Below are 24,555 nucleotides of genomic sequence, written 5' to 3'. Positions count from 1 at the left end.
TGGTACAATCTTTTTTAAAGGCTTGTAATACAGGCTTTTATGTTTATACCTACTTAAATTTTTACCAGAATTTTCACATCATCTGCTTTTTGACACTATAAAAAAGAAATAATAGGAACCAACATAAAATGAAGCCAGAGTGATGGAAAGTTCAAAGTATCACAGTTTACAAACAACTTGTATAAGGTATTAAAATTTCAATACTATACTTTGTTGACATCAACAAAAAATAACATCAGAATCTTTTTTTTTTTTTTTTCTCATAAATATTTTAGTTTGAAAGAAAGAATGGAGGATTTTAATTCTCTCTTAGCTAATGAAAAAATCTCAGAAATTTGTGCAGAAATCTTTTGATGAAAAGTTTTCCAACTAGAAAATCTCAGTTCATGTAAGACTCAAATTATCCTGTATATACCTCCTTAACCTTGGCAAAAGTTTTGTCAGCTGATTACCTATGATCTTGGCAGAAAGTAAACAGATACAGTAACAGTAAACAGTTAATTACCCCAACGCTGCTACCATCTTAAAGGATGCATGGCATGTGATAAATGCAACCTGAAGCCAATGTCTTGTCTGATTCAAACCACCACCTTGAGCTTTGATGCCCCATATTCTGCTGATATGTCAAGTGTGCTTATTTTGCATGTAAACTAGAGCTCTACTGTTGTTCTACTAGTTTTAGCAGTCAGTTTTAGTTTAGTTTAGACCACCGGACTGATACTGGATCACTGGCTAAGCAGATCTTGGACAAATATTGTTGGAGAGCTGAAGAATAACGCTTTATAATTATATAATAGGCCCTGTATATCATAGACATGTCTTTGGGTCTCTGATTTACTGTATAGATTGTTTATCACACATTGTTTATATGCAGGAATATGTACCCAGGAAAATGGAAAAGAAACTGGTAGCTGCTGCTGTTTGAATGTCAAATTTTCTATCACGTGCTAATCATTGACATGCTTACTCCTCTCAGGAAGCTGGAATTTCTATTTTGTTTGCCTTTTTGTTTTCTTGTTATACTTAAGAATTGGGAGAAATTGGAACTTACTTATGAAAAGGAGTTGTTTGCTCTCCAACCAGATTTAGATTTCACTCTAAATGAAAACCAGAGAGTAAAGGGTATCTTATGCATCCATCTAAACACTCAATCAGGGAATCACAAACAATTTGTGGAAGATACATAGATGAATTACCAAAATCTGAGAGATGTCCAACACTAAATGAAGTTAGATTTTAAACTTTCTGACTCTGTGTATAGGAAAGTTCAGCTGATTAATTTTTGATCTGCTTTCAAACATCACAATAATTACTACTGTGAAACAAGCAAGTCAGAACATGAGACTTTACCTGACAACACTACAGGTAAATAACATTTGCAGATTTCAGCTAGGTCTAGTTCTTTGGATGGGCTCCAACTGGTTGTTGTTGTTGTTAACACACCTGATCTTTCCCTCGTTATCAATTCCCATTTAGTGCTTTCAGTTCCCAGTGTTCTCCTGAATGCCTTGAAAGGGGAAATACAGCAAGGATCTTTTTATATATGCACGTTCTTTGCTAACACTATGTTAAAAGATACTTTCAGTATTAAGTTATTAACAAAATCACAGTATGAAAATATGTAAAGTTGCTTATGTTGAAATTTTTATATCCATTAAAATGTTGGCAATTTCCGTATGAAACTAATTAGGATAATTACACTGTCATAGGAATCTCACTATATAGGAAGTGCTTGCAGTACTGAGAAGAGGTAAAATTAATTATTTTCAAAGGGCAAATATCAAGATTTTAATGAAACCTATTGTTGCTGCCAACACTTTAAGAGTCAGCATACTTATTATGCTGAATTTCAGCACTTGCATAAGATATACAGGCAATGTCAGATTTACTCACCTTCATATCAAGAAGTCAAGATCATTGATTTCTAGAGATCTTGTTTAAAGAATAATAATAATAATAGAAGTGGGGAGTAGTTTTTGGAATAGGAAAGAAAGGAATTTAAGGAGGGGTCAGGTCAGTAAATTGTGCAATCACAGAATCATAGGATGGCTTGGGTTGGAAAGAACCTTATAGATCATCCATGCCATGGGCAGGGATGCCACCCACCAGATCAGGTTGCTCAAAGCCCCATCCAGCCTGGCCTTGAACACCTCCAGGGATAGGGCATTCACAGCTTCTCTGGACAACCTGTGCCAATGCCTCACCACCCTCTGAGTGAAGAATTTCTTCCTAACCTCTAATCTGAATCTTTTAGTTTAAAACCATTCCCCCTTGTCCTGTCATTGTCTGCCTGAGCAAAAAAGTTGCTCTTCTTGTTTTTTATAAGACCTCGTTTAAGTCATGAAAAGCTACAACAAGGTATCCCCAGAGCCTTCTCTTCTCCAGGCTGAATATCCCCACCTATCTCAGCCTGTCTTCACAGGAGAATGAATAAAGAAACTATTACATTTTCTGAAAATCATTCAAAGAATAAAGATGGGGAAGAAGAGAAAAACTTTTGTACAAAGTAAGAAAGACTGATATTTTTGGGTTTATGGAAAGTTTTGGAATACCGAATGACTGCATATATATGCCAACTAAGAAATAGTTCACTTTAAAGTCACAGCTTGGCAGACTGAACAGGGGATCACATACGTATTAGCTGCCTTTGCTATAAAGGATACATCTGTAGGGGATGCCAGTACTCTAACATGTGAACTATATGCCAATGTAATTTCTTATTGCTTCTTTCAAACTCTTCTCCCTATTGTATGTTTATCTTCCTGTAAATTCTATGTTTCTATGCCAGCCATCTTAAAGACTTTATAAATATAGAGATTCCTTTGCTCTGTGAGCAAATGTGCTACAAGTTAATGTCAGTGACATTAGCAGAAAGCTTTCCTTTTAAACAGCAACATAGATAGATAGGTCATCAGTGATAAGAGTGAAGATTACATAAACAAGGATGCTCTCCACAGATTTATCTAGCCCCTTCTGATCTTTCCATTTTTCTTTACTTTCCTGCACATACTTAATATTCTCTTGCAACCACATACTCTCCCTGTGACCTACCCACTGTGTGGGTAGCACTCAAGTGTATCACCAAAGGGACCTTAATCTGGTTTACTAGTTTTAAATGTAACCTTATAGTGAACACTGAAACAAGGGCAAAAATAATATTGAGTATGCACTATGGGACATGAATTATCTAGACAGATATGATTTTAGAATGCTTCAGACTGAATGCACCAAATAAGAGATGGATGTCTGAATTTCATCAGAGCACAGATTGTACCCTACTGCTCTTTCAAACTAATCTCACTGAGAGGTCTGAACTTGATACTGAACATTCTGGGAAGTAAGAGGTTTTTAAGTGTTATTGCTTTTCAGACCTCTTTATCATTCTGCTGAGTTTAAACAGCCCTCTTGAATGTTGTTCTAAATATTGTACTGATAGTCTTAGGACACTGAAAACATGAATTTCCAGCAGCAGAGTAAATTCTGAATTTTTAAGTGTTTTTGCAAACCTTAAGAGAACTGGATATTCTTCTATCTCTAGGCAAGACTCCAGTAGAAAACTCAGAGCTGAGGGACAAAAAAAAAAAAATGACAAAAGAAATTAAATATTACTACATTGAAGCAACATCTTTCTTCAGAAGAAAAGAGGGAAATGAATGAATATTTCAAATTCAAACTTGCTTGAAAAATCTGTAACCTATGTAGGTTTCTACTTCAGTTGTCACTGCAGCTTATTAGAAGCTGTTTTAACAAAAATGTTTTATTACTTTTTATTTTGGATTTAGTATTACTGAAGGCTTTAGTATTACCCTAAGGCTTGTATATATTTTATTCTATTCTGTGCTTATTTTCTGAGTAGTTCACTTCTAACTTTCTCAAGGATGATGTAAATGAACGTAGTAATTATAAAGATGTCTAAATTGCCAGGATAAAAGGATAGTAATTCAGGACGTATGGATTTCCTTCCTTGAGATACAGCTCTTAACATTCAGTATTATTTTATTTTTAGAAATTCAAAGTATCTAGGCCCCCTTTTCCCATGAAAGGTTGGACCTGATGGTCTTTCAAGGTTTCCCAACTCTTCTGTGGTTCTATGATTCTGTGATAAAAGAAAAGCTTTAGAGCCAGTCCTCTCTTCTGCTTCTGAATGAAAACAAAAATAAGATTGTGGGAAGATTCAGATTTTCCCAGATCATACATTTTTCCCTAGAACACTACCAGAACAACACCTCTTATCTTTACCAACAATCCCTAGAGGTTTCACCTTTAATGTGTCTGACCTATGCCAAATGAAGGTTTGACCCACATTTTGAGATTTGTTTTTAAAACATTTTTACTCCTTCAGAAATACATACCTGTATATTGCTCAGAAATGGTTTTTGTTTGTTTGTTTTTCTATAAAATTTTGGGCTTTTCTTTTATAAGAAAGGAACATTATAATTCTTCAGAGTGGATAACTATTTTATGGGTTGCAGTAGAAGATGTTAACTCTGATCATGACAATGACTTTCTTGCAAGTATCTGATTTCTATCTAAACATTGGAAACCCACCCCACAGACTATTGAATTTTTATGTAAAAGTCTTCATTTTTGATTATGAATCATATGTACTTCATGTTCTCCAATTAGCATGTAAGAAACTGTCTGCAAAATGATGTTATCTTTTCCTGCATAAATTCCTTTATGAGATATTTTAGTATTCCACTTAATATTTAAATAAAGCAAATATATTAACAGTTTAGAGAATCATTTTCCCTGGCTAAAAATAAATTATGGGAATAACCCACTTCTTTTCACTAATTTACACACATCTTTAACAATATCTACAAAAAGAATTATTCTCTCATTCTTGCATGTTAGATAAGGTTTGGGGAAACCTCCAGAAGGTGCTTAATGACCAAAGGATTGTACTGTGGCTGATTAACTAACTCGTAGAAGTGCTCCCACTCTTACTGATCCATGGAAGTTATAATAACATGTTTCTTCAGCCCTGCTGAAGGACGTAGACTATAATTTCTGTACTAAAAAGATTTATAGTGTCAGAATTGTCTGCAATTTTCATCTACTAAAATGTTTTCTGTACTTTCCCATAGTTAAAGCAGTTATCTGTTTAATCTATTTTTTTTCCTGATAGGAGACCAGGGAAGGTGGAAGCAGTACTCTACATAACAAGCAGTGAACCAGATGCTGATTTGCAAAGATTTTTCAAGGGCTGTTTTATGTCAGTGGTTATTACTAGGTTTTAATTTTCCCTTTGAAGGAAAATTTTAGCGGTCTTTTCTGTCAAGAAAGAGAAAGAGATGGAACAGGATTTTCATTTAAATATATGTTTATGAGCAACCATAGGAAGTACTATAACCTAAAGGAGATACTGTGCAAAATTCTTTGCCCTGCGCTACCCAGGAAGATCAAGCTATTTTCAGACCATCAGTCTGTCACTGGTCATATTAGATATAAGTTACTGCATACTTGATTCTAAGGATGAAAGAATGAATTAACAGACTTCAAATCCTCAGAGGAAATTGCTGTGAATATAGAGATAATTTTACCTGTTTCTAGCCTGTCTTATACTATGTAGTACCTCTAGTTAGATTATGCTACTCCTAAAATGACTGAATATAAGGTGCAATTCAGACTCTCCTTGACCTACAAGTTATGAACCTTAATACATGTATGCTATTTGTTATTATTAAATGCTAATTATTATACACAGAAAAAATAATATACAAACTTTGTGGTAACTTTACAATGATAAACCTGTATGTGCTAATGTCAGATTTATTTTATCATTTAAATAGTACATGTTGAGTTCAATGTAAGCATTCTAATCTGAGAGTTTTTTTCAAATTACTATTTTTTTAATTTATAACATCTTTTAAAGAAAAAAATTGCTTATCAGATTTTTTCAAAGAGACTTCAAGACATTATTGAAAAAAAAAAGGTTTTGCAATATTTGTTTAATATTGCTGGCACAGCAAAGACAGCTAAGTTACTGCTGAGTCATACCACAGACAACAGTGTTATAGACCTTTATGTTGTTCTAAGTCTAACTACTTAGAGCAGTCTTGTGAATTAAAAATATGTTCTTAAATCTGTACCTTGTAGTCCTCGCCATTCCTATTTGCAAAAACTTCCAGTCTGGGAAGAACCTCTGGGTATACCCCACATTTCTCTTGGCAGTGCCTTCTCACGATTGTAGTGATGCTACTTTTCGGAGCTGTAGCTCAGAGCTTGGCCAAACAGGCAAACTGAAAATCCAGGAAATCCTAATAAAGGTATTTCAGGTAAGGACCTTTTAAGAAATATAGGTCCTATAGTCAAGTCTATAAGCCCTTGCTGGAAAGGATCTTTTCAGCAATGGAGTGTGTAGCATCTCCATTAAAGAGAACAGAATCTTGTATTTGGTCAACAGCCACTTTTTTTCTTTGAAAGGAAAGTGTTTCAGGAACCAAATATGAGCAACCCAGAACCCTAAAACTCTCTGCATATGCTCAGAATCTGATGTATACCACACAGGCAGCCTTGTCTTTCCCAGCAGGAAGAGTTTCACCCAATATCTTGGGATTTCTTAACTTCAAGCAGGAAAATATCCATGTATACCCCAGCTTTGAGTAGGCCTCTACTTTTCTTTATGAAGGAGGATGGATGGGTGACGTGGGGGAGGATGGGCTCAAAGGCCCTCCAGCTGCTGTGATGGGACACTGTGGGTAAAGGCAGTCTTCAGCTCTGTATTTTGTCTGGATGTGATATAAAAGTACTAGATGACTTTTCAAGGGATTTCATGGAATTCTGGTAATACACGGATTAAAGTGCATCCAGACACTCAGCTAGAAAGTTCTATATCTGGATAAAGAAATATTACCACTTCAATATGACTTTAACTTAATGTTGATTAAATATTATCTTTTAATAAATTAGTATCTTTCTCTCTGAACAGGTATACTGTAGAAGGTTGGTATTTGTTTGCAGACAGCTCGAATGGAGAATTTGGTCACACTGCTGACATTGCTACTCCAGTCATCTCCCTTACGGGGCCCAAGTGCAAAATCGTGTTCTGGAACCATATGAATGGTTCAACAGTAGGTTCTCTAGAGGTATGGGGATATTCTTTATTTTGATTTATCCTTACTCTATGAAATTGCTGGGAAATTAATGTTTTGTCATTTAGTTTCATTAGAGATGAGGCTGCTAGTAAACAAAAATGAATAATTGCTAACACTCTACTGCTCTCAATATGTTAAGATTTGAAGGAAGCATTAGTTGTGTAAACTGTGGAAAATATAAGTTTCTACAGCACACCAAAATGATGACCTTTATACATGTATCATGGTTGGAACTTCTGTGTAGGCAAAAGTCTTGTACTGTATAATACCCCTTAACTGAGAATCATCAGTATGTATTTGGAAATTGAGGTTTTTGGCTGATTGTGGGAGTTAGAAAAAAGCAGTAGTTTCAAAATTCACAGTGAAATTTTGTAGAAATGCCTTATTGCTATGTTATTCCTTCAAAAGCTTAACATATATTTTTCAATAGTTAATTATATTAATGTAAGAAACTTTGAGTCATTTCTAGGACTTAACAATAACAAGCTTTCTTAGCAATACCATTTTCTACACTCCATTTAAAATAAAAATACTTCTGTAAAGGAAATCTAACTGTTCAGCAGCTTATAGATCAAATGAGTCACTGCAAAGTGACTGAATAAAACAGCAAAGTTGTTCTCAACATTTTTTTTCCACACATCATATTAAGTATAACAGAATTTCCCATGAGTGTTACACAATAACTTACAGCATCATAAATGTTTTTTTAAAAAATACTCAGGTTATAATACCCAATCGTGTGCAGTGAGTATCAAATTAGTTGTGGCCAGTGAATTTAATTTTATTAATAAATTCTCACTCTCAGTTACTCTGAATAATAATAATAAAAACATATATAATAAAAGCTGGCAGAATTCAACCATTTTGAAGGTGAAATTAAAATGTATGTTGACAATAGAGAACTAGGTGTCCTCCAGCCAATGCATTTGTCTTGCTAGGTATTCAGAGGAAGCATATTTTGTGTTTCCTTGAATTTTTAAACAATTTTTTAAAATATCACTGAATTTCTCCAAAGTAATAGAGATCTTCCTAGGGCACTGGCAGGTATTCAAATTTCAGTTCATCAGAATTAGGGGGAGTTCAGAGTATAAAGATGATTTGTCCTCAGTTTAAGGTTTTGGGACAAATCAATGTGTTTTGACTTCTTTCCATTTGCCCCAGTGTCCCAGAGCTTCTGAAGTGTGCAGGCATCCATGTTACTTCGAAGTAAGTCCACAGATGCTTTTGCAGAAATTAACAGCCCAGTTAATCACAGGATGAAGGTACCACCACAAAAGACAAACATAGTGAGATTTTTTTTTCTCTCAGTTCCAACCGCTGCCTCTAGTAGGAGACTATGTCCCTCTATTATGTAATTGACTTTCCCCCCTCTCTAACTTAGTTGATTTTAAGATGTACCAAAGGAAAATCACAATACCATTTAATTTTAAATATTGTAAATAAACATTGTAAACATTGTAAATTGTAGCATTTCAATTGCTTCATTATTGTGGTGGTTTCACCTTAACTGGCAAGTAAACTCCACCACATTGCTTTCTGACTCCACATCTTCAAAGGAAAAGGGAGAGAAAATAGCATGGAAAAGGGATCGATGGTTGAGATAAGGACACGGAGGTTGCTTAACAATTGCCATTATGGGCAAAACAGGGACAGCATAGGGAGGTTAATGTAATTTATTGCCTGTTACTAACTAGTCTAGAGCAGGGAGAAACTAAAACCAAACTGAAAACACCTTTCCCTCACCATCTCCTCTACCTTCTCTCCCCAAACAGAGCAGGGGAACAGAGAATGGGGGCTATGGTTAATCCCTAATGCTTTCTTAAATCTGCTCTCACAGAGGCACAAACAACATCGCTTATTGGCTTGGCTCTGACCACGTCCCTTTTGGAGCCAGCTGGAGCTGGATCTGATCTGACATGGGGCAGCTGCTGGGCTCTCCTTAGAGAGAGAAAATATAATTATTTATTTATTTTATTTATTTTCTTTTAAATATTATAAGTATTATACAATTTTGAATCTTTTCTGTGGCTGAATATCACTGATGTTCTTCTGTTAGTCTCCCTCATGACTATCACATTTTTATTTAGTTCACAAGTTTGGATTATTCCATCTTAGTCTGTGTCTATACCATCAAATGTAATGTAAATGTTGAAAGCTCCTGCTACTTGCATGAGTGTATGTCTTCCTGTGTTTCTGTGGCTTTCTTAAACACTGATTAGTTGTCACTTTATTGTGCAACTTCAGTTTGAATAATTGTTGGAAACATTTTTGTCTGGTTTCTATTGCTAACTCTACCAAAGAATTAGAAGCCATTTTTCAACAACTTGCAAAGCTTTCAGGTAAATTAGGGTACAGAGAAGCCCTGGATTTTAATAGGATATAAATTTATGGGCATGTTCAACTTTAAAATTGTAACCTTTAGCATGATATGAGAGAAAATATGAATTACTGATGAAGGAATTGGTTTTATAATTTAGTAGGTAATGTACAGTTTGTGGAAAATTGTACATCTGTCTTTATTGCCCCAAACATTCATATTTATATTCATACACCTGTATAGCATGTATGTAAGAGTAAGAAAAATCTCTTATTCAGCACCCCATATTCTCTCAAATAATATCTGTAACCTCTGTTTTTCTATGTTTTTATTTTTTTTTGCCTTAAAATTCATGTCTTCTGGGAGCAGTTTTCTTGTCTATAAAGCCAGGTGTCATTTTGTTTTCCATTCCATTCAGAAGCATTGGTTTCTTTTGTTCCTATGGAATGAAAATTCTTCACTGGGATGATCTGCTATTTGCTTGCCAGAACTTACCTGTTATACAATACCATGCACACACATGGGACTACATAAATTTTCAAAAAAAGCATGTTTTTCATTTCAAAAATATGTGGGCAATCCTAAAAAGATTACACAAAGTAGCAATAAATCCTTGGAAGCAGAAGTGGTACAAGCAACTGGTGAACTGATAAACTGGTGAACTGAGTACTCTGTGATTACTGATTGAAGGCACAACTTGACACATCATCAAACTCTGATCGGGTTGTTATTAGCTCAGATTAATTTGGATGCCTGAGAGGATGGAGTAAAGCATATGTAAGACTTTGTGCTAATGTGCTAATGTTGAAGTTAGGTTTCTCCAGTTCAATGGCTATTCAAAGGCTTATAGGTATTTGTGAGTCTTCTATTATCCAAACAAGTAAAATATGATCTTAAGAAGGGAAGAACAAATTTTTATCTGTAGGGAAAAAAAATAAAAAAATCATTCATATGATCATATAGAATCAGGACATTAAATCTCTTCTGGAATTACAATGTAGCAATCTAATGCCATGTAGTAAATGCATGAACTATTAATATGTGTTGTTAGTGCTGATTTCCATGTTTTACAAATGGATCTTGACCCTTTCCTGAGCAATTTTTATTTGTGGTTAACTGTTCCAGCTAAATTAGTGGGTGAATTAACCTGGGTAAGTCCCAGAGCAGAGTGTGTTCATGAGCAGATCAGAAAGTTTTAAAGCATTATTTGAATAGTGGCTTACACTGGCAAATCCCTTTGTGCTTGATATTTAATGTTGGTACAGAGATCAATTATACAGGATACTCTAGACAAAATTAAGGAACCTGCAGTGTGTTGGTAATGGAAAGATTTTTTGTGACCAGTAATTATTTCCTTTTCAGGTACTCTGTAAAACTGGTAACAAGACTTCTAAACTATGGACCCAAAGTGGCACCCAAGGTCCACAATGGAACAGAGCAGAAGTGTTCTTGGGAATTCGCTCAAATTTTCAGGTGTGTATTCATGTTTTATGTTCTCTCCAGACAGTTTGGCTTTAGATACTTTCATGATTTGCTTTTACCCTCTTATTTCCCTTCCTCCCCCCCCTCCGCCCCCCCCCCCTCCGCCCCCCCCCCCCCCCCCCCCGGCTCTGTCTCCCCTTCTGAATAACAACAACAAAAAAAAGTAATATTTTTGGCTGTCTGTTCATTTACCTGAACTGAACACAAGTTTTCGTAAATTTCTCACTCTCTTCGATTTTAGACAGACATTTAAGACAGAATTCCCTTCTATCCTTGAAACTGACTTGGTTTAGAACCATTCCACTTCCTTCTCTTTAGTGTGCAGTAGAATTGTATTTTTGCATTTGATTGAGAAAAAAAAAAGAGTCTTGAGCATGATATCCACTTTGAAATATAATCTGATCCTTCAGCACCTTAGAGATGGTTAGTCATGAGTATGCCATGCTTAATTTTATCATTCTAAAACAAGCAAACAAACAAACAAAACCCAAACAACAACAAAAACTCAACCAACCACCACCAACAACAAAACAACAACAAAATAAAACAAACAGAGAGACAGGCTGGAACATTTAAAAATATGTTATATTGCCCTTCTGTCTTGGATGGCTTTTAACTGAACTTTAACTAGTAACTTTCATGGGAATAACGGGTGAAAGATTAATATATTTCACGCTTTGCAGAAGTAAGTGGAACCCTTGCTATTAATTCAGGAACAGCAGGAGCTAGTATCTATTTGTATTACCCATTTTCTTTCCTGTGGTAATGGTCCTTCAATAACTGTAGTGACAGATCTGTACACACAGTGGTACAAGCATGCATAGGACAATGCTACAAGAATAAGAATTGACCACTTCCAAGATTTGAAGGAACAATTGTTTTCTGTTCTATTCATGTTGCATGCATATCTTACCCATGCTTCACTGTAATATCTCTATAATTTTTATTAGATTATTTTCAGGACAAAACGTGGTGTCAGTTACATGGGAGATGTGGCAGTGGATGATATTACTTTTGAAGATTGTTCCCCTTTGCTCATCCCAGACAGACCTTGCACATTACAGGAATTCACATGTGCCAACAAGTACTGCATCCCAAAGGATAATCTTTGTGATTTTGTAAATGATTGTGCAGATAACTCAGATGAGAGCTCTGCCATTTGCAGTAAGTATGGTAGTTTTTTAAAACATAATTATCACAAATAACCATGCCTGTTGTGAATTGTTAATACTTGAACACTGCTGGCAGCTCATCACCAAAGACAGCAAAGATGAAGGTAATAATTTAATTATATTATTTGGCTTTTATGGATTTTAAATTACTATTATTTACTTTGAAATAATATGATGGAAAATAAAAAGTGCTGTTAGTGAATTTCTCTACTGTCTTTAAAAGCACAGTAAAAATCTGCTTTCCATATGAAAAGAATGTATTAAAGCTGAAAAAATGTATGAAGTATAATATCTTTGGGATATAGGGAGTTACCTTCTTTGATATTTCAAGGATTGCCAGATCTCTTAGCAAATTATTTTAGTATGAATACAGTACAATTTTAGTTTTACGAGAGATATCAAGAAACAGCATCTGTAGTATTGGATACAAAGAATGGTGTTTAATAAGAAATGGGTTTTCCTCTGGAGAAAAGGATCACATATATTGTTTAGGTAGTACTAACACTTTCTTTTTTTTTCTCATAAAATTGTAGAAAATTCTCACACAATCAAATCTCCATTGTTTGCTACAGTATGAAAAGTAGCCTCATTTTTATGGAGGTTATGAACACAATTTATCAATTTCTTAGTGAATACAGTTCTGTGAAGCAAAGGTACACAAATCCACTGATATCATTTGAAGTGGAGCTACTAGGCAAAGAAACTATGTTTTTTGACTGGCTTTCTTACTAATAAACTTTTTCCAAACCAGGGACAGCATGTCACTAAGTTATTTAATAGAATTTTCAGTAACAACAACAGGAACTGGACTTTAATTTTGGCTTTCCCTTACTTTTCTTTTTTTTCCCTTTTCCCTTTCTCTTTTCCTTTTTTCCTTGTTTTCACCCCAAACTTGAAATATTTTATGAAAACATTTTAAGTTTTCACTATGTACTGAAGAATTTTGGTTTCCTTTCTTGGTACTGCCTTATATATTTAATAAAATAGAAATGTATAACAGCAATTGCTGAAAATATTCTTTTTGCAAAAATGGCATACACATTTATCACAATACATATTGTGATGACAAAAAAAGATTTCATTGTCATCATAATTAATTAGTTTCATGACCTGTTTTTTTCTAGTCAGCCCATTTCAAAGATGACCTATAAAGTTTTTATTTTTAGGTCACAAACCAGGACAAATCATCCCAAGGCTAATATTTCAACTACGAGGTGGTGGACTTTATTAATTTCCTACCACATTTCCTACCACACTGACTGTAAGGCTAGTACCCTGAACACAGAAAAAGGCTAGTTATGCTTTCACAGCTTTTTCATAAGACAGACTGCCTCTGAAGAGACCAACTTTAGGAAGCACGTATTTACGCGTTGTGACATCTTTTCATTCCTTGCAGCTAGCAGAGAAGAGCTGTTTTATCATTGCTGACCCATAGAATAATAGATTGAATAATTGAAACTTAGAAGGAAATGCATTAGTACAGTTAAAAATGACAGGAAACACTACATAGGTATGCATGGCAACTGTGTTTAAAAAACATGAAAATTGTGTAGTTTCAAGACTTCTCCAAAGCACCTTTTAGCAGTAAGCCTTCATGGATCACTACCCCTAACCACAGATGTTGTTTGCTATGTATACAAAGAGTCGTCATAACCTAGTTAATGAAATATGAAATATTGAAAATAAACTAGTCCCTAATCTCTGTAATATTCCTGAAATTCTAAACTGTTAATAGGACCATATCACATGCTGATACTCACAAAGTCTAATTAGCAATGTCTAGATATAACCTAGATGCTGAGATATAAACTATGCCTCATAAAGTTGCTAAATTACTATTGAGAGATCTGTACCTTGTTTTTGTTTTCTTTCTTGAAAGTTCTTTTTAGCTAGCTGCATGACTTCAATGCTGTAAAATAATTCAAGTATACTCTTTTACAGAGCTATTGAGGACCCCAATGTTTAGAAATTATTCCATTTGACACTAAATGAGTGGTATGTGCTCAGAGTTTTCTTTAAATGCAATGCCACGAGTATGGTTTTCTGACTGCATGTACTTGAGAACAAAATAGATCACTATGTTGCTGGAAGAGGTAATGACTGGTAGAGATGCCCAGGAGAGCATCAAATGCATTCTAACCTCTGCTGCTCATTCAGCCTGTGCACACTTCAGTCCTCTTTCTTGGCCTTTTCCCCACTGTCCCAAGTATGTTCAGGTTCCCAATACCAGGTCCTTAGCTCTACAAATCTGTTTCTGTAGTTCTGTACTGCTTGTTCCTCTAGACATAGCTGTTTTACCCTGAGATGTGTGAGTAGCAACTCAGCTGAAGCAGTAATTTTCTTCAGATTTTTTTTTTTATTTCCATGCATTTGAGAATAAATTTAATGTTAGGTAAACACTGCCAATATTAACTTATTTCATCAACTACTAAGGGACATATACAATTAGAACCATATGCCTACCACATAGAATCATAAACATGTAGCATCTCAACTTTCTAAGTCATACATAAGGGAAGAAAACATCAAGAGTATGAAATTTCTATCCCTATGTGAAACAGGTGGATAGGGAATGGAGGTTACCTACTATCTTGTCAGAGGGAGAAAAGTCTTTATGCTTTTGTTGTTTAAAGGGGATTTATATAAGGGCCTTGATTCTTTAAAACATGACTTTAAATTAAAATGGTCAGTTGCATGAATGATTTTTGTTGACCAGAGATGAAATTTGTGAGTAATTGAAGAAATTGCTTTAGCTAGGATCCTGAAATATTATGTAATGAAATGCTCAAATGACAAAAGATGAGGACAGTTATATTCAGTTGGGGTAAATTATTATCTATGTTTTGCATAAATGAAAATCCTATAGCACATTGGGGATTTGTTGTTATTATTAATATTTAATTTAGTGTTGTATTTGCACACAAAGATAAAAGTGAAGTTATTTTTTGCTTACTAGTTCATATTTATAAGAAAATGTTTCAGAGTTCTCTTCCACCCATGTGATCTTCACAAAGAAAAATAGAAAAAAATAAATCTTTCACCTGATTTCAGCCTCAAATTTAAGAGGCAGCTGTCTGTACTGTTTTGGTCCACATGTAGACTCCATGGATGTTGACTCCTTGGCCTCATTACTGAGGCTTCTGACCAGCTGCCAATTAAATAAAGTTACTTGTAAGTGGCTGAACTTTATCAAACCCTAGAAGAGGTTCAAGTTTTGTTTATATTTTAGGAGAAAGCTTTTGTCATTTCTTACACTGTCAGACCAAATGATCTATTCAGTTTCCCTACTTATCTTCAAAGTACTTTCCTTTCCAGCAATAATAGTAAGAACACTCAGGGCACAGTCTCTTGAAGGCTCTGGCAAAATTCCAGCTTATTTCAGCAAGTTTAGTCTTGCTTGGTAATCATTATAATGAAGTTATAGATGCATTGTAGAGAAATATATGCAGCTTAAACTTTTGGACCAGTGTAATTGACTTAACCTTAATTTATGTGGGCAGTTGGCTAACCACATTGGCTGTTTTGACGTTCAAAGCTAGAAAATCAGTGAAGAGCATACATTTCGTGGCATATAAAAATCAATCAAAATTATCACAACCTTCTATTTTTCTAGGCATTAAAAGCAATTCAAGAAGAAACTTAGATAATCATCTCTGTTTGCATATTGTCTAATAAATTACCAGTGAATTCTTCTGGAAATATATTAAAGTAAACTAACTGCGGGTATGATTTAGTTCAAAGTAAATACTCCTACATTTATGTTTTACCTGTTTGTGTCTGCATGGAGGATGTGTCTCTCTAGTGCTCTGTACTTTTAATTGGATGGGGTTTTGTTCCATAAATATAGGCATTTTTTATCCTTTTCAGCACTACTGAGATCTCACCTGGCTTTAAAGTATTCCTCCAAAAAGAGGCTAGTTTTCTGCAGATGTCTTGGGTGCTCTATGGAGGGCATGAATTGGCTTATAAAACTAGAGCTAGGAAATTTGTCCTAAAATAGATTGACGTATTAAGTTACTTTTATTTTTTATACTTACAGCAATGTTGGTTACACTAAGTTTTCATGTGTTTGCAAATATCCTTCAGGTACCTCTATTGGGCATTGTGATTTTGAGTTTGATATTTGTGGATGGAAGCAAGATGAAAATGATGATTTTGACTGGAGCCTCAGAACTAGCAGTACTACAAAATTGGGCACTGGACCAGCTGCTGATCATACATTGCAAGAGCCATCTGGTCATTATATTTTTATAAAGAGTTCATTTCTTCATCTGCCAGGACAGAAAGCCAGGATTGCTAGCCCTGTGCTAAGCAGAAGGAATAAAAACTGCAAGGTACGTGGGGTGTCATACTAGCAGGAATGCAGAATTTGATTTCTAGATTACACCAAGATAATATCCCTAAAATAAATAACGACAATCACTGAGATATATCTTGATAAAAACAAACATGTTGTGGAAGAAGCAAAACCTGGTCTTATTTCCACCTTGGAATCATAAGAAAACATGAATCTCATTGCTAGTTATTGGAGAAGAATGATTTCTGTACATAAGCACACAACAGAGGAGATTGAAATGAGGTCAGCAATGAAAGCAATATGTAATTTAGAATATGCCTTATGCAACTCCAGCCCTGAGTAGCCTAAAACTATGTATGTGCTTTAATGGAGAAAATGTGTAAAAATACAGTAACAAGTTGCTTTAAAAGAATGCAGGTTCAAAAGGGACACTGCATGACAGAAGGCCTTGTCTTTGACTCTTTTCTAAAAAAAAAAAAAAAAAAAAAAAAAAAAAGTAAAAAAAGTAAAAAAGTAATCTTTTATTTTCCAAGGTGTTATAACATACTGTTGTGATTTGATCCTGATCATTTCTTTGCAAATCTGGTTTAAAAGGTTTTACAGTTTTGATACATATTTTACAGTCTGTACTGAAATGGTAATTTGTAGTTTCATAATACAGCTTTCAAAACACATCTCTGAGAAACTGCTATATTTTGAAAATTCAGGGAATTTTCCAGGAAGTTGAACTATGTGCTACTTTGAAATAGTATTTCTCCTCTGTGTATTTAGAAAGACATAAGAAAATTAGAGGAGCAGACAATGGCTTAAAATTTTTAGGATAAATTTGGGAATGGATTTCCTGAATTAAAGAGCTGATCTGGATAAGAGAAAAGAAGAAAAAGAAAAAGCAAACAAACAGAAAAAATAGTTAAGAGAAAAGGGAGGTATTAACGTATAATTTAACCATTTTATTTGAGATTAAGGAATTACTTTTTCTATCAGTTAAGATTCTGGACTTTCTCCTAACAAATAAGACACTCCTTCCTTTCTGTGAATTATTAGAGTTGAAAGGAACTGTGAACAAATGAATACTGGTCTAAGCATTATGCCACACTCGAATCTACGGTAAAGAATTTTGGAACTACTGTGACCGAAAACAACATTCAAACTACTGTTTTGCTAATTGCATTGCTATTCACACATGAAGATCTTTCTAACTTGGCAGCAGAAGTGTTTATAAGTGTTTATTGGCTCTTTACCTTTACCCAATTACATTTGTTCAACAGCTTTTTAATGGTCTTAGCATAAAAGAACCACTTTGTTCTCCAGCATCTGGAACATCTCTACTCCTGATGCCACAATTGGAAATCTTACTCTGTTAGTTTGAGTGATACTGGTCTTGTATCTCTGTGCTGGCCTGAGAAATATCAATTTCTTTATATTTATAGAAGATGTAAAATTTCATTTAGTAAAACAGGATAGATAATCATTTTATATTAGAATTTTGTCCTTAGTACTCAGTACTGTACCTTGCCTTAGTAACTAGCTCTCTCAAGAGAAAAATATACATGAAGAGGAATTATTTAAACAAACAAACAAAAAACAACTTCAAGCTAGTTATGTGATAACATCACCATAGTCACTGAATGAGGGCTATCTTAGCTTTATATAGTCCTAAAATGTTTTACAATTGATGACATCTCTGTTAAAAATTACCAATCATCTGCTTCTATGTCCATTTATCTCACTTTTAGTCTCATTTACAAGGAAAATCAAAACCTGTAAAGTTTCTTTCTGAAACTTAGAGTTATGATTGTTTTGAGATTTCTGATCAGTCAATTTCACTGAATTTCTTCTAGTTGTTTGATAATTCTCAAACGCCTTTATAGATAAGAAAATAATGAAGTTTTAAACATAAGTGGGGTGATTTTATGATCCAAACAAAACATGAATAGTCAGTAGCAAAAATTTATCTAGCCATTAAAAAATGTCTTCAAATTTGTGTCTCATATTTTCTAAGTACATTTTCTAAATTGGCTAAAATGTATTTATAAATTTAGACAAATTCTGCTCACCTGAGCTTGTAGATGTTTGCCTCTTTATTTAGTTTTGTATTTGAAAACATCTATTTCTTGACCTTATCTCTTTTTATGGTTAAATAAACAAAACAAACAAACAAAAACATTTCCACTATTTAACTTATATTTGTGAACAGTAAAATATATACACAAAACAAAGCAGAAGAACTGAGGATGACAGGATTGTGTCTGAATATTCATAATGTATCACACATTAAATATAATGAAGTGATCGAAACATAACTATTGGAAATGGTTATTTTTGTCATTTCAAAAAACATCTACAAAAAACAGTGTGTCTATGTACTTTCTACAGACAAAACTTCTACATCCATGATGAAGCCTAAAAGTGTAACTAAATAATGACATTTCAGTGTTTTGTTTTTTTTTTTATTATTGTTTTGTTTTGTTTTTGAAGTTCTGAGAAGTTCTGAAGCTTTGATTTATGCAGCTAACCAAGGGAAGTGAGATTTCTTATAACGGAAAATGTATGTAATGAACAACTGTTCCAAGCAACAGCTTCACCCCAGCAGATTAGATGGTCCCAAAAGTATTTTTTCTGTGAGTTACTAGAGAAGGAAATGCTACATCATATATTATTTCAGACTTAGTTTGGAATTTTAGGCCCATTCAAGTCAACAGAAGATGAACTTTTACATCATCGGGACAACAAGAGTTTTGTGCCAATAAAACAAATATATATAAGCAAACATAAAGGGAAGTACATGGGAGGAAAAAAAAAAAAGTGGTGGTGTTTTTTTTGTTGTTGTTTTGTTTTTGTATACAAACCAAGCTGTACCTTGAAAAAAAGAACAGAAAGCTGGGGAAAATTGGCCAAGTAGAAAGAAAATGAGAATATGCCAAAATAAATCTGGGAAAGAAAAGGGAAAATTCAGTGTCAAGTTGTCAGTGACACATAATTTTACTACTTGGAAATGGAATCTATAAGAAAACCACCTAACCTATATATACTAGAGTGAAATAAGGAAATAATTATGTTGAAAATGTTGCGGGAAAGTTTAAATACCTTATTTGGATTAATATTCACTACAGGGAATTGTGGAAGTACTAGCCTGAGATCTACTCCTTTGAACCTTGAAGCAGCATTGTTAGAGACTATGACACCAAAAAAGATGGTATTGGAAAAAAGTCTTAATTTTAATTGCACTATGTAAGCAAAGCAGGTGGTATACACCTGGGAGAATAAATTAAATATAAATTCTGGGAGAATTTAAGAATGAAGCCAAGAAGTTTCAATAAAATATATGAAAAATGTCAAAAAAATCAATTCTTTAAGAGGACGCATGACAGAAAGAACATGGGGGAGGGAGGCTGTTTTTATCTGTATTTCCTGAATTTTCTTGCATGTGGTATCTGATATTTAGTCACCACAAAAGCCCGTAGTTATTTAAAAATAAATGCATAAATCAAAAATATGTGAAAAAATTCTTCAGGATAGACCTGAAAAGATTAAGTAGCCAAGATAAATGACCACATCTAGAGAACCTTGGAGAATGAAGGCTAGAGAGCTAGCCTGCATTCTGATGCAAGGGAAATTCTGTATAGGAATTAATAGTGGGCTCCAGCCTGGCTCAGAGTAAGTCATATATGTGCAGTCCCGGTTCTAAAAGGACTTGTAGTCATGCTTATAACTATATTTATAACTGTTTGCAATAGTGACATTACAACTATATATGATACCTCAAAATGATGTGACATTACAGAATATCAGTATGTTATTTCCACATACCAATTCAATTATTCAATGTAATTTGGAAAAAAGTTTATAAAAATAGATATAGAAAATAGAAGCTGGGAGTTGGCGTCTTCTCACAGATAATGAGTGTTAGGACAAGAGGGAATGGCTTCAAGTTGCACCAGGAGAGAGAGACAGAGAGAGAGAGAGAGAGAGAGAGAGAGAGAGAGAGAGAGAGAGAGAGAGAGAGAGAGAGAGAGAGAGAGAGTGTGTGTGTGTGTGTGTGTGTGTGTGAATCATGGTGAGGGAAAGAAAAATTCAATGATCATAAAAGAAAAACAGGCATAATACAGTTTGGTAGCTTTGAAAGGAACTGTAGCCAATCAAGAAGCAGAGTGGTGTGCGGTTCTATGAAAATATCAGCTCAAAATTTAATGTCAGAAAATGAAACAAAATTTAGCTATAGTAAAAAGGAATAGAGATTAGTCTTAAAAATGTGAAAAGTATTGTATAATTTAATGATATACACATATACTGAATGCACAAACTTAATTTAAAAAAGGAGTTTAAGAGAAATATAGTTGGAAACAGGAAACCAGCAGGTAAATATGAATAGTTCCATGCAAGAAACCTAATTAATAAAAATTATATTGGACTACTTTATTGCACAGAAGATATTCTGAAAGTGACCATAATAAAATTTTCATAAGAATTGTAACACAAAGCCCTTGATGGATTTACTAATCAATTGCAGAGATCAATTAAGTAAAATTATTATTATTATTATTATTTTAAGTGTATGTTTTGCAAAAGACTGCAGAAGCTTATGAAATCCTGTAGCACTAGGTAATACAGAGGGTGGTGACTTAACATTTACATGGGTATCATAATATTTGCTATTATGTTTTTTATAACTATAATAAATAAGATGTTTTCATTCTTCAGGGTTTGCATTAGATTAGGAAAAAAAATGAGCTATAGGGGCGTTCTTGCATAATGTAGCATGAATTGCCTTCTTTCAAGGTATTACATCATTCTTGGAAATATTCTCTATTTGTCAGAAACAATGTTGAACTACCCTAAGAATTAATATAATCAAATACAACTGTTACTTTGCTCTTGAATTGAAAATAGTGGAGAGAAGTCAATGGTGACTACCTTTTGCAGTGTTTTTATTTCTATGTTCTGTGTCTATTTGATCTTACTTTAGGACTTACTAATTTGTTTTTCCCATTTTTACTGAAATTCACAGTTTTCTGATCCAAGGACTACTTACTTTTTATTTCATTATTTGGCATTTATACAGGTCATTTTGCTCCCATAATAGATTATATAATATTATTTACTAATTATACACTCTGTAATCTATCACAAACACTATTAACACGAGAAAACTGAAGTTATTTCCAAAATTGTAAACAGCTCTATTCCTCTTTTTTTTTTAATTATTTTTAATTTTTATTTTTACCAAGTGTTCTCTTTCTTTCACATTTACACATGGAAGTTATTCAAAAGAGATGCAAGATCAGCTGTCACAGTATTGTAATGCTGATTTCCAAGATTGACTTATGGAATAATTAAATTTTTTTCACTAGTAAGTCATTTTCGTGTGTGTTTTAATTAAATTGTCTTTGAATTAGTAAAACACAGAGCTAGTCTGAATTCTGCTAATGCTGCTCCATTTAAAAAATAGAGTAAATACTGTAGCAGAGTATGTCTGAACTCACCAAATTTTATAGTTGAGGCTATTGCTCTTGTTTACAGATACTTTTCTATTACCATATGTATGGAGCTCACATTGGATCATTGATTGTCTACCAGAGGACTATGTCAAAACATGAAAGAATCCTCCTTAGTCTTACTGGAAACCAGGGAAATTTCTGGCAGAGAAAGGCACTGAACCTGACTGGAGATGGAGAGGAAGATTTCCAAGTCATCTTTGAAGGGATAGCTGGAAAAGGTCCCAAAGATGGCATAGCACTTGATGACATCACATTATCTAAGGAGTGTTTACCGTTCCAGGAGTTTTTACCAGCAGAACCCACAGCACTGCCTCCAACAGGTATGTTCTTGCTAGAGATAAAACCATGCATGAATGTATGTCTCTAAATTCTGAAAGAATACATAGAAGTATTGCTTTCATTTCTTTGTCTCTCCTTCAAAATAAAAATAGAACGCATATCTTGGTAATGGCATGTTGAAACCAACATGCTTTTAAGCAGCTCTTTGAAATGTTGATATTATTTTCATGACATAACTTTTGTGGTATTAAGTTAATTCTTATGAATCTGTAGGACATATGTTCTGCCAAGTATGTTTAGACAATATCGTGCTAATTCAGTGGAATTTATTTATCAATATTTACTTGTAAAATATAGTTATTGTTGAATAAAGAACTACAAGTAGGACAGAGCCAACACACCCATCTCGTAATAAGGTCATCAGTAAGTACATAGGAATAGCTCTAAGGCTTTTTGGCTAGTAGGAAACTGTACTGAGAGCTGGCACCATACACATCTTGTTCCCTTGTGATATGGTATCAGCAGAGGAGCTATTATTTGCATTATCCTCACTTACTGCATAAAGGAAATAAGACTTATAAAAATATTACCCAGATTATAAAGTTCTGATGGGCACAGATCCCACTATCCTCAAAGTAATAGCTGCTCCTAATAGCACTGATGATATTCATTAACAATATTTCCTTGGATGGTAAAGGAGAAACTCTTTCTGACAGAACACAAAAAATCTTCCTACTTCCACATCTAGCCTTGCTGAAATTTAAACTCCCAAAGTGGAATGTGGGAGATTTCCTGGGCCTACTACAAATTTCCTGCATAGCTGTGGCAAGTCATTTTATTTAGCTTCTCTGTCTTTCTGATGAATAAAACAAAGCTAATATTTCCCAATGTCAAGGAGTACTGGGAGAATGGATCATTAATTTATGTGAGCTGCTTTGCTTTGTTACTGCTGCTAATGAGTAGCCTTCCCCTTTAGGATATCATTAAGCACTGCTCAGGCACTGGAATATACCACTGATGAGACTACATCAAACCTAAAAAATTATACTGTGCTTTGTCCATTAGATAAGCAGGAAAGATGTGGGTAATAGTTTCCAGACATATGCTGAAAAATTACCAAATCTTTACAGTATACACTATTGGCTCTCTACTTCTGACAAAAACAGTCATGGATATTTATTGCAAATGAGATTTGTATTTTAAAGTTCAGTTTTATATGAATGTTACCCCAAGAGGAACACTATCTGAGATTTCTGATTTCTTATTTTTGATGTTTTCAAACTCTATCCGCTTAATGGTAGATGTGAGTCTCTGTGGCAACATTGGAAACTTTAAAAGCTTTAGTTTTGATAGTAAAGGATGTTCCAAAATACTTTTATGATGTGTATAATAAAAAAGCTACTAAAATCTCAGGAAAAAGCCACCAGAGACTGATTTCTTGGTGTAGCTCATGTAAGATGTACTTTGTGAACTTTGTAGATACACAACACTTTAAGATAATGGTCTAAAATCATCCTTATAACATACCATCTTTTCTATGTCAACAATTTTTACTTGTCCTGGTAAAGAATTTACATTAACTACTGAGGGTTCCAACTTACAGCAACTAATTAACAGTGACATCTGTTTGGATCACTGCTTGAAATGGGGACTTAGAAATCAGAGTATGACATCTACTCCTGCATACAGAAATGTTCTGTACAGTAGAAAAATGGGGGCTATGCAAAGAGCTCTGTGATCTAACTATATAACTAGAGACAGTTAAAATGGATGTGGTAATCAGATGCAAAAATCTGGACTCCTAGACTTCTCTGTTTATATGCAGAGACGAAAAGGCTTTAACCAGAAGTGAAACGCTTATACACTTATATCTATTGCTCAAATTTGTTAAAAGTTTCTGAGGATGCAGAAGATCTGTTTTCATGTCTTTAGTTGGAGAGAATATTGGCTAAGAAAATTGAAATGTTTTATCTCAAAGATTCATAGTTCTTGGCGTCTATTCCCATGACGATGCAGAATTGATATAGCCACTTATTTATCCATCTGGTTAATATGCTCTCTCTTTTATATTTGGGTATTTGTTTCCTTTTTTCAGGTCTGGCAAGGAAAGTTTCCTTCATTTTAGGTACTCAAAATAGCACAGTGAATATTGACTGTCCTAATGCTTTTTACTGCTTCTCTGACCCAAATGAAGTTTGCTATTCAGCACTTTCTGTTCTCACTGTTTTTAGAGCTTGCTTTGTATTTTTTATGAAATACCTGAAATCTGCAATTCATTTTCCACTAACTCAACAAGCCACATGGAAAAAAGAAAAAAAAAAAAAAAGTAATACTATTCTTATTATACTATTCTTATTATACTATTCTTATTTGTTTATTTATTTTTAATTCAAAATTTACTGTATTACAC

At 34.0% G+C, this 24,555-nt stretch overlaps 1 protein-coding gene across 1 annotated transcript in view; it reads left to right on the top strand.

Moving 5' to 3' along the window:
* The window catches only part of MALRD1 (MAM and LDL receptor class A domain containing 1), a gene marked incomplete at both ends in the record, with an annotated part of 250,796 nt that overhangs the window by 85,141 nt on the left and 141,100 nt on the right, over positions 1–24,555 (top strand). The window contains 5 exons of the mRNA XM_082753206.1: positions 6,935–7,091; positions 10,780–10,890; positions 11,850–12,063; positions 16,158–16,405; positions 21,889–22,186. Coding sequence (XP_082609332.1) covers positions 6,935–7,091; positions 10,780–10,890; positions 11,850–12,063; positions 16,158–16,405; positions 21,889–22,186 — 1,028 coding nt within the window. The remainder of the gene's footprint in view (positions 1–6,934; positions 7,092–10,779; positions 10,891–11,849; positions 12,064–16,157; positions 16,406–21,888; positions 22,187–24,555) is intronic.

This window comes from Aythya marila (genome assembly GCF_965140915.1).
Source record: "Aythya marila genome assembly, chromosome: 2".
Lineage (NCBI taxonomy): Eukaryota > Metazoa > Chordata > Aves > Anseriformes > Anatidae > Aythya > Aythya marila.
Note: the sequence above shows the minus strand (reverse complement) of the source record. Positions and strands in the feature narration are given on the sequence as shown.